The sequence below is a fragment of the Cottoperca gobio genome, chromosome 22 (assembly GCF_900634415.1).
Source record: "Cottoperca gobio chromosome 22, fCotGob3.1, whole genome shotgun sequence".
NCBI lineage: Eukaryota > Metazoa > Chordata > Actinopteri > Perciformes > Bovichtidae > Cottoperca > Cottoperca gobio.
In genome coordinates, this window is record NC_041376.1 from 6,263,108 (window position 1) to 6,277,225 (window position 14,118).

The 14,118-nt window shown below is 41.5% G+C and overlaps 1 protein-coding gene across 1 annotated transcript; it reads right to left on the minus strand.

The window, feature by feature from the left end:
* Positions 1 to 561: 561 nt before the first annotated feature.
* bmp4 (bone morphogenetic protein 4) lies at positions 562 to 9,185 on the minus strand. The gene is made up of 4 exons (XM_029461305.1): positions 8,913 to 9,185; positions 4,962 to 5,084; positions 3,967 to 4,331; positions 562 to 1,749 (listed from the first exon to the last, which is right to left on the minus strand). The coding sequence occupies exons 3-4, from the start codon at positions 4,322 to 4,324 to the stop codon at positions 896 to 898; spliced, it is 1,212 nt and encodes a 403-aa protein (XP_029317165.1). The 5' UTR covers positions 4,325 to 4,331; positions 4,962 to 5,084; positions 8,913 to 9,185; the 3' UTR covers positions 562 to 895.
* Positions 9,186 to 14,118: the final 4,933 nt, after the last annotated feature.

A 14,118-nucleotide genomic window follows, 5' to 3' on the forward strand; every position in this document is an offset into this window, starting at 1 on the left:
CTGTAACAGCTTCTGTCGTTGAAGATAGGAGGAACATTGAAAAAAAACGCTGAACCACAGGGTGATCATTTCCACTATTTGTCTTTCTTTGATGAAGTGTGAATCATTCAGAGTTGGTGAGATGCCAGATAATAAACCAAACCATTTGGGAAAGACAAGAGCATCAGAAAGATGTCTCTGCTTTTATATTTCTTTAAACTAAAAACATGATTTAAACACATCATGAAGTATCTGGCTTTTAAATCTTAAAAGATAATTACTGTCAACTTTTAGTTTTACACCCCTCTTATAGAAGATTGTAATTAAAGCCGTGGGTATTTTACTTATTAAAATCATAAGTTAAATAATAATGTGAAGAGGTTAATTAAAGTCAATGTACATTTCTGATTATGTAAACTGTTTCCTTAAAAGAAAAGAGCGTTTACACAGTTCTCTAATTTACTCAAATAGACAAAGAGCCCATCTTGTGATCTGCTGGAATGTGTTATTGGAAGCAATTCATGTTTTTATTTTTTTCTCCAAAATGTATATCATATGAAAGCAATAAATATTACCAGTAAATAAACTTTACTTTTTAGATTGTTTTTACTATTTTCTCAATAAAAAAAACCTTATACAATCTAATGTACATTATGAAAAGTTGTACAGTTTCTTTATGTTTAAAATAAGGACTCAATTTATTTTTAATATGTAGATATAAATATATATATTTTGTCAAAATATATGATCATATTGTCAAAGAAACAAAAAAAAGTGAGACAAACATACACCTCAACATAAAAGTTATAAATAAGGGTCCAAGTGAACATTTTTGGGAGTAAAGACCTTCTGATTTGTTTGAGCGTCCATGTTGCTTTATTCATGTCGCAAGTCCAGGTTCTTGTAAGTCTGTGTGTTAGCGGCAGCCGCAGCCCTCCACTACCATTTCCTGGTAGTTTTTTAGGACCACCTTGTCATGTTCGTCTAGGTAGAGCATGGAGATGGCGCTGAGCTCTGTTGGCACGCAGCAGGCCTTGGGAATGTTGTTGTTCACAGAGTTCACCAGTGTCTGAACAATGGCGTGGTTGGTTGAGTTCAGATGATCCGCCAGAGGAAAGGGGCATTCCCCGTGGCAGTAATAGGCCTGATAACCAGGGGGCGCCACTATCCAGTCATTCCAGCCTACATCGCTGAAGTCCACATATAGTGCGTGGCGCCGGCAGTTGCGGTTGCGTTTACGGCCCCGCTGCTTGGGGCTGCGCTTGGTCCGGCGGGTCAGCGGGTGACCCTTCCCGTCGTGGCCAAAGGTAACCAGGAGGGGGCGTAGCTGCTCCCAGTCCTCGCCAGGCTCCCGGTGCAGTGAGCGGCTGACGCGGACGTGTCGGCCCTGGTTGAGTGGCGTCTGGTTGAGTGGCAGAACCTCGACGGCCAGCCCATAATTCGGGAGGCCCTCACGAGTCCAACGCAGCACTGCAGGGCTCACGTCAAAGCTCTCCCAGCGTGACGCGTTGTGGTGCACGAGCCGCGTATCCAAGAGCTGCGTGATTAGCTGCCCTGGCCGTGGGGGCTTCAGCACCTCGTACACGTTTATCCGGTGAAGCCCCTGCTCGTCTGAGAAGGCATCAGCGATGGCCTCGTCAATCTGATGACGGTAGAGCCTCAGTTCGGCGGAGGAGAGCAGCTCGTCCTCTGGGATGCTGGTGAGGTTGAACAGGAAGCGAAGGGGCACAGTTTCTCCATCATCCACATCATGCACCCTCTCCATGTGCTCTGAAAATGAAATGAAAAAGGAAAGATTAGGGACGTTTGATTACCTGCCTGATTCCTAAATGTTCTGAACTTGTAATGTCAAGTAATAGAAATGTGTAAAGTAAATACATCAAATGTACAACAGATACAACTATGAAATTAAGCCCACACTTCCTCACTTTAACGTGGCTTAATTGACACATAAGAATGCACATTGTTAAGGCCTATGGGATATTCAGGAATATAAATATACAGTGTCTAAGCTTCCTTATCTATCTATAAGGATTATCCAGCCCGTCTCTCAATGCCTTTCTCCGAGCACTTTGCTGAAACACGCATTACATGGAGGGTGGTGATTAACGTACCACAGCTACAGTATAAACACAGTGGAGGCTCCCTGTTCCACGCTCAGTCTGCAGATTTCTGGCAAGATCACCATTGTTGGGGAAAGGAATGTTGTGTCTACTATTTTCCTGCTCAATCCACCCCTGTTATTTCACACCCAGGCCCTAATCTCACCCAGGTGGTTCTCATTATTAAAACCTGCTGTGTTTTTGATTAACTCTGCAGTTTGTTCACTTAAGACGTTTATCATTTTCATCATGAATAATCATTAAGGAGTCAGATAATACAGTAGAATCTCATTTATCTGAAGCGAGGAAATGCAATGTATTCAAAATCTCCACCAAAGCTTGATCAAAATCTCAAATGTGCACACACACGCACACATACACATACACACCTTATCATGTAATCTGTGCTTTGTAGTTTAATTCACAAAATCATTTGAAATAAATGGAAAACAGGTAGATGTCACCTGTTACACAAGGCCAATTTAAAAAAAGCACATCTTTCTTTCTAGATTCAACATTAATGGTTACATGGTTTACCCATCCTGTAACTGTGTCTCCTCTGCTAACTGTCAATCTGCTGCAAATTGTAACAACTCAGTGGTTTGGACAGATCAGTCAACTGAATCACACTATCACCCAATGGTGCTTCCATGGGAGTGAGCACTCCCACTCAGAAGGCCTCAAAGCGTATTATTAACATAGTTTAGCAAAGGAGAAGGAGGGTAAATGCCTGTAGAGAGCAGTAGAAACTAATACACACACAAATATGCATGCACATACACATTGCATCACAGGCCGAAGTTCCTCCTCCAGTGGCGGTGCTCTTTCTTCCTATCTAACCCTGGTGCATTGCTGGGTGTAAGTGTGTGTTGCCGTGTGCTACCACTAGCAATGTGTTTGACAAGCCCCATTAAGACTGACTCATCCCTCCTTCCTCACTCCTCCCCCTAAGGGAGGACATGTTCTGTAGCCCTGAAGCTCCACGGCTTTCTCACTCCAACACGTTACAAGATTGCTTTGTCACTTGCTAAGTCTGGTACATCACCTCTGTCTCTCTGACAAAGATTGTTTCCAAGCATGTATCCGACATTGTTCAGTCCAGCTTTCCAACCTAAACTTACATTCAACAGATCGGGTACCTTGGAGATTCTCCAAGCCTAATTGAAAGCTTTGCATTTGTCGCTAAAACGAAGCAGACCCAAGTCACAATAAACAGAAACCCTTCTAACGTTCCAGTCTTTCTATCACACAAGCTTCTGAGACTGTTTTTCCATCTCTACAGAGAGCTTCACCGTCTACTCTCAGCACCCACATTGTTGGCAGTAGGGGCTTTATTTAGAAGGCTGCAGAGTAGCATTAAAGATAATTGCACGTTGAGGAAGGTCCTTCTAAAAGAGCCCTCCATATAAACTGGAGACGTGAGAGAGGAGCACACTTCAATTCAAGCTCAAGACCAGGCTATTTTTAAGCCATGTTCTGCTGGGTGGGGTGAGAAGTCAGTAATATGAAGGTATGCTTTTCCTTCAGCTGCTAACCAAACATGCAGAGTTTTGTCAAATGAGGCTCTTGAGAGCTTGTCTGGCAGAATATTTTTGCCCCTCTGTAGACAGTGTTTGGTGACCACATCCTTAGATTCCTTGGTTATGGTGAGATGGGTGGAGCTGCCTTACAATCATGTTTCAAGGGATGTAGGACATGTTCTTTTCACACTAATTACTTGGCAGTCCTCGCCCATGCTAATGAAATACATTACTACCTAAATCATTGGAATGCCTGGCAACAATGAGTGTGGTGTAATGTCTCTGTGCTGACATGATGCGTTTATCTCTCTTCCTACTGATAACAAGATTTTCCACTTTATATTTTTGTCCATTTTTTTCCTTACCCTCATGGTGGAAGCCCCTCACAGTGTTGGCCCGGCTGGCTGACCTCTCTGGGTACTCAAACGCGATGTCATGCGCTCCGGCCTCCTCAGCCTCCCCCGACTGTAGCCGATAGAGGTCCAGTAAGTAGCGGGGTACAGTGGCTGAGCGGCTGGGCCGCGGCCGCTTCTTGAGGCCAAACATGTGCAGCAGCGTGGCCTCGAAGTCCCGCAGCAGTTCATGGCTCTGAGCGGCCGAACGACCCTGCAGGCCCGGTACTTTCTTTTTCCCTTCTTCAGGTATCAGACTAGCATGGTTGCTCTCTCCCAGCAGGACTTGGCATATTAAAATGACCATCAGCATTCGATTACCAGGAATCATGATGTCTCTGAGGGGAGCAGCAGAGATAGAAGATTAGGAAAGAGCAGAAGGGACGAAAACACAAAAAAAGGACAACAAAGGGCCTCAATTTTAACTGACATATAAAATGTTCTACATGTCTTCACCAGCTCTTCTCTAAACTCTAATTGGTTTAAGTCCAGTCTGCCTTGTTTACAGTAAAGCAGTCCCCGATCAGATAAACCACTTGCCGTTTATCTTTGGCGACATCCTCCAAAGGTAAACAGCTGGTTCAAGAACCCAACTTTTTTGAATGGAATCTGAGGGCCATTCCTCTTCATTCCCTCCCTTCCCCCGTCTCCTCCACTATGATTAGACAAATAAAAGAGGCAGCCCCGGGGTCAGAGCAAATTCTTAACTCGATAAGGAGCCACGGTCCCTCGTAGTCTCCTCTAACAAGCCATGGGGCAAACCAAGGACTATGTGCCACACATTTAGCTGAAAAAAAGCTCTTCCTCATGCAAGTGCCTTGCCCAACACCCCATAGCGACTTTCAGTTTAGGTCTGGATGAGTGCCACATGAATCAGTGACTCAGTGGACAGAGAGGAAAGGGGAAAATGTGAGATGCGGCAACGTGTCACATGCCATAAATTGAAATGGCATGGTCCACTTACTTACCGACAGAAAATAAAGCATGGGAAAACAGTCCATGTTTGTTGGGAGCAGGCAATGGACACGTTCTTCCAAGAAATGTTAGGTGGTGTTGGGCGGCTGCAGGAGAACGTCGGAGTGACCCTGTTCCTAAAAGATACAGATAAAAAAAACAGGACAAGATTATAAACTGTATGCAGTTACAAACACTTGAGGCTGTTACATATTATTTACTTGAAGAGTAGTCGAGGGTATATCTGTGCGAGTAAAAGATAGACCTGGTGTCTCTTTAAGGCTTATCATTTTGGCTCATGGGCAAAGCTAGCTATTTACTGTAACTGGAATGTAAGGAGGTATGTGCCACAACACAGACAGCAGATCACTAATACCTTACACTCACCTAAGACAGAAAACACAGCTCATTACATTATTACATCTATTCCAGAACATTGATAAGAAACATGTTTCAAAAGCTCTAACCCTAAATCTGAAGCTATCCTCTCATGTTGACACACAAGACCAAAGAGCTGATAAATCCACTTTGATCAGAGTGGTAAAATCTATATCCAAAACAAGAGGGCTGTGTGCTTACATAAACCGGCTCCAAGTGAACTCAGTCAACCTTTATCCCTCTAAGCAACTGAGATCATTTATTTCAGACAAGGAACTGAATACATCTTAGTCAAAAGGATCTCATCTCTTAGTAACGCTTCCCCACTTGAGGGATCACTCAGGTTGAAGTGACGCTGATGACAAGGCCTTCTGCTCTTTGCCATCACTGTCATCAGTAGGAGCGTCTTACATTCACCACTGGTGTGTGTATTGTTTATTTTGCAGGGTACAATTTGGATCTGCATCTTTTTTATAACCAAAAACATCGTGGACATTTTCTTGGAACAAAATCTTAAAAATACCTCCTGGTAGATTTAACAAGCACAGCTACATGGCTCTAATGACTCAATTCTTTAACACGGCATTTAAATGTGCTAAATGTTGTTGAATCATACTAATAAAAATTACTGAATTTCTGACAGAGTGACCACAACAACAGCACCACAGAGCAGACATTAGTACCCGGTGCTCAGTAGCAACGTTGGTCATCATTTGGAGCCTGTTCCACTGGTGAGCACCCAAGAAGTATTACACAGTGAGGAAGCACATTAACAGGAACATTGTGTGTGTGTTTGTGTGTGTGTGTGTGTATTTGTGTGTATTTGTGTGTGTGTATGTCTGGGTTTGTATCTCTGCGATTATCTTGGCCCCTGCATGGCTCACTGTACATGCAATCAAGGATCTTTTTCCTAACAGCATTAGACTTTGACCTCGGATTGACCCTCCCCCCCCCCCCTTTACTCGGTCATGACACTAGATCCAGTGTGTGTGAAGAAAGGGTGATGTGCAGTGTGTGTGCGTGCATGAGCTAAACGGTGTGCGTGTCTGTACGCGTGCACGAGTGTGTGCCACCGCTTGCATGTTCGTGAGAACTGTGGCAAAGAGAGAGAAGGGTTCAGAACATGATCAGCTCTATTACCCATGGGGTGGGGGGATAACGTGTGTGTGTTTGTGTGTGTCTGAGAGTGTGTGTGTGTGTGTGCACATCTCTTACAACAAACGTTCATTGTACAGCGAGGGCCTCTCCCATGATTACAGGGATTCATAGCACTCAAAAACACTGACCATACAGAACATCTTGTAACTGTAACCAGCCACAGACAAAGCTGCAGGCTAAAACAGACAGACACTCAAAGTGGTGCGATGATGATGAAAAAAGATGTAAGGCAGACAAGGAGTAAACTTTCAACTCTGGAAAAAGTCATTGCGTTCATTTTGCTGGCCTGTTTTCACCAGTGGGGATAAAAAAAGAAACAAAACGTTTGGTGTTGCACCAAACTCTGTTAGTTTTTCAACGATTGTACACCACTTGTATCTGCATTGTTGATTCATATTTACTCCTCTTGATCAACAGTGACAGTGAACCAGAATTCCCAAATGTTAAAATGTTTAAAGCTTTACACTCAGAAGGTATTTGAACTGAGCAACAGACAGAGACGTTTTGCAACAACAAATTCAGACCAGGGTGCAATTAGGCCGAAGCAGTCAACTGCCCTTGGCTTTGCACGATCCCCCTTGGCCTCTCTCTCTGACCAGAGATAATGTGATCAGACTATGCACATGGCTCTTCAGATGTGTTTCCTGAGGAATTTGACAGTGATGGCGGGAGGGAAGACGGGAGAGAGGGAGGGAGGGAGGAGGGCAACAGGTTACCAGGAACAGCCAAATCTCTGGCCTGATTTTTATCATTTGAGATGCCAGTAATCGGTTTACCAACGCGTTTAGTCATGGGAAACGTGCATGTTCCATGTCCTTCTCTGTTTGATGTTAATAATGTTAATGTTATATAATGTTACTTTATATACAGGTCATAATGATATTAATGATTGTGATGGCTGCTCTAAATAATGACCTAAGAGTTGCAAAGAAAGAGACAAAAAGTCAAAACTATGCTTTAAAAAAGGAATTTTAAGAGTTTGTTTACCTTCCTAAAGAGTTTTAAATAATAGCTTCAACATGAATGTGCCCAATAAAATGTAATATCCTTGTGTTGACAGAAATAAAACAGAGACCTGTAATGTCTCTTGTTGTTGGATAGTTTAGGTTTGAGATTTTATTTGCTCCCAGTGAGCAGTTCAACAGTATGAACATTCACAGTCAGTGAGATCACTGAAAGCAGGTTAATGGTTTTGTTAGCTGTAGTGCTGCAGAGGCAAGAACTCCGATAGAAAAGATGAGTTGCATTACTTTTCTGAAATGTTTATGTCCATTCGCTTTTATGAGGAAGAAGTAAAAAATGCCATTTAAAGAAATCACGTTGGAAATGTCAAATGCTCTCAGCTGATTCGCCTAACAGGTTAACTAGTGATTGAAAAAAATGTAAAAACCAAAATATCTTCAACAAAAATGCTTTCCTGGAACGACCAACATTAATTGAACGTCTCTTTGCCAGATGCACGTGATTTTTTTTTTAAAAATACATAATTATATGAATTAAAAAAAAAAGTTTGGCGACTGTGTACTACAGCAGAGAAACTTGAGTAGAACAGTAAAGGAGTGTGCCAAGGACGCCATGCGCCAGCAGGCCGCAATATGTTTTTGCTGCTGCAGCTTTACTGTATGAAATGACGCAATTCCACTTTATTAAATACTTTGTTACAAAACCAGTGAAAACATGTTAGTACTTATATTACAACATCGAACAATTAAATATCACCTCGACTGTAATAGGTTGGCACCGACTTTTGGCAGACGTTATTATGACTATACAGAAATGTGCCGTTTAAAATCTGGCTGCATTACACATGATTTATTCTTAAGATTCATTAGAATTTAAATTTAAATTTAGCTCAAGAAATAAACAATTTTCCCATTCTGTCTTATTATTCTGAGCTGTGTCATCTCCATCTTTCTCATTACGCACCGGGATGACACGAAGCAGATACAGGTGTGTAATCGAGATCGGTGCCAAACTTTGGAAAAGGTCACAAATCGGAATAATGTAAATATTTTAATTGTGTTGAAGAAAGACAGGCGTAGAGAAATTGGAAGCTCTGTTTGGAAATGACCTCACTATGTTGGTTTGTCACTGCTCAACTCTCCGGCACAAAAGGCTTTAACCTGCTGCGAGCTCCACCAGGATTACTGCGCTATTCGTTCCAAAATAAACTTTTATTTCACTTTATGCCCGTTTCTGTGTCAATGAGGTATACTGTAAGATTCTTAATGGCATGTATCCTTGTACATTTCTACCGGGAATGATCTCCAAACACTCGGTGAAGTCGGCTAAACGCGCACAAACACCAAAGACCAAAAGTAAAAGTCACAGACTGTCAACTTCCTCCTGTATTATTCAACACGTTCCGTTCCTAAAAGCTGCGCTGCGGAATCTGTTAAGTGTGAATGTGTCAGTAGATGAGCGCTTACCATCAGTAGAGGTACAGGTATCCTCGAATGAAGTGAATATGAAAGGGAAGGTGTAAGGCAGTCCAGGCGTAAAGCCGAAAAACGCCGAAATGAGCCTTAAAGCAGAAGTTGGGTGCCTTTTTGGCTCATTAATCCTTTGGCGACACCTCTAAACGGACAAGAGGAGACGGGGTCGGGGTGAAGGCCGGCACTCGGGGTCTGCAGTGAGGTTTCCTTTCCCTATCCGTCTCCAGTTCAGCTCGTGAGGGCGGGTGGTGCGCAGGACGGCCAGACTTTCCAAATGATCCAGCATCTATGGCCCCTTGCAGTTTTTATGTGTCCGCCCAATTTACCGTCCCTGCCTCCTCCCCCCTCCCAGACCCCCACCTCCCTCATCTGTCTCAAACACCTTGGATAACCCCCCTTCTCTCCTCCTCCACTTTAAATAAAGCGAGCTCATTGCGCGCAGTTTTTTTTTTCTTCTTTTTCATTATGTGAAACTTTGTTTTTTGACTGTGAATAACAGCCGACCGGTCATGTGCTCAATGGTTTAAATCTGCATGTCAATGCTGGGATACAGACAGTAAACTATTTGTTGCGGGGTAGCGTCGTGGTACTTTAAATAAAAGGAGCCATCTACCTGTAAATGTAAATAATCAGTCTAAAGAGAATTTGAGAGCCATTTATTGGCCAAATATTTAATCCAAATTGTCCTAACTTTTAGATTTACACAGTTAACAAGCAAAGCGGACTCTTAAAACATCACAAATCAAATGGAAAAAACTAAGGCACATTTGCAAAAATAATGTTCCCTGTGCGGCTTCTTTAAGTTATTATTGGCTTGCTGCTAATTTATTACATCCATCAAAATTCCTCTTTGTCATTAGTCTCTTTGGCAAAGAGACATTAGCCCTGAAAGTCATTTTTGTGGTGCAAACTATATCGTTTTCCCCCCAAAAAAATGTTTGTTTCTTTTGTTCTTAAGCAGATGTAGGGGCATTTATTCAGAGTTTGGTCCTCTAGAGGCAATCATGAGGCCATTGATAGTTCTTCACTCATTCATTCAGTGCTATAAAGAAAATGTTCTCTGAGCTTTTTCAGCTCAACAGCTTCTCTGTTGATTTAGTCCAGTAGTGCAGTATATAAATAGTCATTTTTAGGGGATCCTGAACCAAATATGTACTTTGTAATTTTTCCTCCTGAACCCTATTTGAGAATATTTTTGTTATTAGTGAGTTACTATGGAGCTGTATTGATACCTTTTATGTAAACTTATGATGAATCGCTACACAGGTTCTGACGCTCATTAGGGTGTAACATCAATTATAAAGAAGGGTCTTCTTCAGGGACCCCCCAAATTGGAGTGACTCCCATTGTACAGCAGTAAAACAATTATTTTATTAGAAACTACACTCTTTGCTCTTCAAAACACACACGCACACACACACATTGTCTGACAGAAAGAAAGAAATCTGTTTTCCCTTAAGATGTCTGAGAAATGGAACCGCTACTTTCTGCTCCTATTTATGTCTGACCATCCAACAGCCAAAAGCCTTACAGCATTTAACTATTTCAAAATAACAATTGCAGCTGTGCTTTGTGTCGTTTGCAGTGATGTCTCCCCTTGCAGCACCTCTCCGGACACCAGCACAGTTAATATGTCGGATAGAAAAGAGTGCTGTTTTATAAATCATACTCAAAATACCATAATATTGTCTGACATGTGGCCAAAACAGGAGATATATACTTTAGGAATCTTTGAAGGGGAAAAAAGGTAAGAAAACCCAGGAAGGTGACCTGTGGCACGCCACACTGACATTAAAAAGGCTGTAATTGATCTCATTATAGTGCAACAACTGAATTCAGTGATCAAAAGCTGATGTCAAATCTAAGAATAACACATAATGGATGTATTCTGATATGTAGTTGTAGTTGTCAAGCATGCCAACTTTCAAAAATGTAATAATTTCACACTCAGCACTTATTTCATCTGCAGTTTAACCAGAGCTGGTAAAAAGCTTTTGTTGCAATATTGGGCAAACTTTGCCAAGCTTCCAGGTTCTTGGGACTTTCCGTGCTCATAATGACCCATGCTGCATGAAGTGGATTAACTAACTGATAAACCGCATATCTCAGAAGTGTGGTTGTCGCAGCCTGAGGATTTATACTCAGATAATGATTACATTTGGTTCAAACGTTTTCACTGATTTTATGTCCAATGTCCAATGATGTAAAAGTAAAAAATAGCTTCAGACAGATTGGGGTTGGAAAAATAGTTCAGGAAGTTTAATTTCCACCAAATATTTAATGAGAAAATCGTCATAAAGAAGGTTTATAGGTCTGACACTTACTGCTGAAACACGGAGATAAATACCGGGATTCTTTCACGCTTTAAATCTGCTCTGCTTGTGTGAGAGCCCTGAGGAATAACCCTCCTTGCCTTGTGAGGCCATGTTGAAAGAACTTTGGTTTGTAGAGATCAGGGATGCAAATAATCGGACATTACTTGATGTTACATTTACTTTTGTGGTTCTACTCCAATACATTGTTTGCACTCTTGGCTGTGTTAAATCTAATCATTTATTTTGTTAATCATTATTGATCTCCTCAGTCACCCTCACAGAATGTGGTTCTTCATTCAGCTCTTGACTGCTCGGCTTTAAGGATAAATCCCCATGACAAAAAAAGGTATGCAAAAGCTGCAGATAAGTGAACCGCTGTGTGTGTGTGTGTGTGTGTGTGTGTGTGTGTGTGTGTGTGTGTGTGTGTGTGTGTGTGTGTGTGTGTGTGTGTGTGTGTGTGTGTGTGGCATCTGGGATGTTCTTTGTGACTCAGGCTATCTAATATTCCTCACCTTCTAGCGCATACCTTCTGCATGAGTCTTAAAGTTGGATGTCAAGCTGTGATTGTTTCATTTCAACACTATTACTAAAACCATTTGTCTCCGTGATGGGGACCTTGTCATGCACAATTTAGTTTTTGGTCAAACTTGTAGCCTTTCTTGTTGGATTCATGTGTCGCGTTTTCACTTTCAAGTTCTATTGAGTGGGACTGATCGTGCTGATGACCCGATGTTGTACCACAACATGTGGCCTTCTTGTTACCCTCATTGCACGCTTTGCTAACATGAGATTATTGGATCCACAATTTCATATTGAATGCGGCTGAGGGCTCTTAAACAACAACAAGTGTCACAGCTCACTGGCACTTGATACTAAACTAGATAGAGTTAGATAGATAGATGGACGGACAGACGGACGGACGGGCGGACGGACAGACAGACAGACAGACAGACAGACAGACACACAGACAGACAGACAGACAGACATACTAGATAGCATAACTAGATAGAGTTAGATAGATAGATAGATAGATGGACAGACAGACAGACAGACGGACAGACAGACAGACAGACAGACAGACAGACAGACATACTAGATAGCATAACTAGAGTTAGATAGATAGATAGATGACAGACAGACAGACATGGATGGACAGGACAGACAGACAGACAGACAGACAGACATGGATGGACGGACGGACAGACAGACAGACATGGACGGACAGACAGACAGACAGACAGACAGACAGACAGACAGACATGGAAGGACGGACATACAGACAGACAGACAGACAGACAGACAGACAGACATACTAGATAACATAACTAGATAGAGTTAGATAGATAGATGGATGGATGGACAGACAGACAGACATACAGACAGACAGACAGACAGACAGACAGACAGACAGACAGACAGACACAGACATACAGACAGACAGACAGACAGACATACAGACAGACAGACAGACAGACAGAGAGACATATATGATGTTCATGCAATTTTATCACAAATTATTGGAACTGTACTTTAAGGTTGTTTTTCAATGTAGGTCATTTAATCATCTCCACTGATTGCAACATTTCGTAATATAACATTGCTGCAGTTTAGCACCATTGATATGTTGGAATATAATTGTTTATTTGTTAATTCAACACATTTGCAAAGTTATTAGACATGTGATATCATATCACTGTGCATAAAATGTGTGACAGGCCATTGGTACCGTGTTGCAGAGACATCATAATATCACGTCTGTACAGGGTACACTAACAATGAACAAAGTATAACATATTTTAGAACAGGATGTCTGTGTGCGTTATTGAGATGTATGAGATACTGCAATGTTACGTCAGCATGATGTTGTGTCAAAGACAAGCAGACAAGACGACACCAGCGTTACCTTAGACCACAAGATGCACACGGCAGATAAACCTCAAACATGTAACAAACAAACCAAACAACATGTGATGAGCGCAAAGATCAACCTGTACTTTACATGTGAAAGTTTGCAGAAACAAATAAATGTTTTTCCATGTTATTATTTCTTTTGGTGGATCTGTGTCACTGATCACAGCAACATCTCATTGTATGGCAGACGTGTACACGGCAGGAATACTTCCAGGGTTTTAACTGAGAAGTTACTCTTGCAAGAAATGATTTCAATGTTCCAATTTTACTCTGATGATAATTTCCCAAGTTAGATTAATTAAACATCTTTCTCTTTACAGCATTAATTTGTCTTTTCTTGCAAGATCACAAATGTATTCAGCAGTTTGTGTTAAATCATGTTTTTGCTGTCATAAATGTGAGGCACTTTGCGAATGTTGTTTAACAGAAAAAATATCATATTAGTAGACAACTACTTGTGTTTAAAAAATAAATCTAACTGACTGCATTACTTGTTGTTTTGGACTTAATAATAATAATACATTTAATTTGGAGGCGCCTTTCAAGACACCCAAGGACACCTTACAACATACAGACACCTATATATATATATATATATATATATATATATACGTATACATATATATATATTTATTTTGAATAGCGTTTGGCCTTCTTTCGCTCTCTTTCACTAATAAATATCTTGAGAGATTACTTGAACACTGAAATAGTATTATTAAGTTATGCTCGTTTATTTTGTTCGATCATTATTAAATTACCATTTTAATCACATGTTCTCCAGCGGCGCAGCCTGTGATGTCTTGAGAGTCTAGCAGCATTCTTGGACACACGAAGCCTCCGCCGTGTTTTACCAACCAGGCTGCTGGGAGCACTTGAAGATATGCTGTGGATGTCCCTTCCGAGGTGTTGACCAGGCTTAGCCCCTTTGAGCCCCTCTAGTTCCGAAGGAGATTACCAACTGCGGGTGGCTTAGA

Coding starts and splice junctions, on each gene's coding strand:
- bmp4 (XM_029461305.1), bottom strand. CDS start 4,324: ATGATTCCTGGTAATCGAATGCTGATGGTCATTTTAATATGCCAAGTC. Junction 1,750..3,966: donor GAGGGGCTTCCACCATGAGG/GTAAGGAAAAAA, acceptor TTTCATTTTCAG/AGCACATGGAGAGGGTGCAT.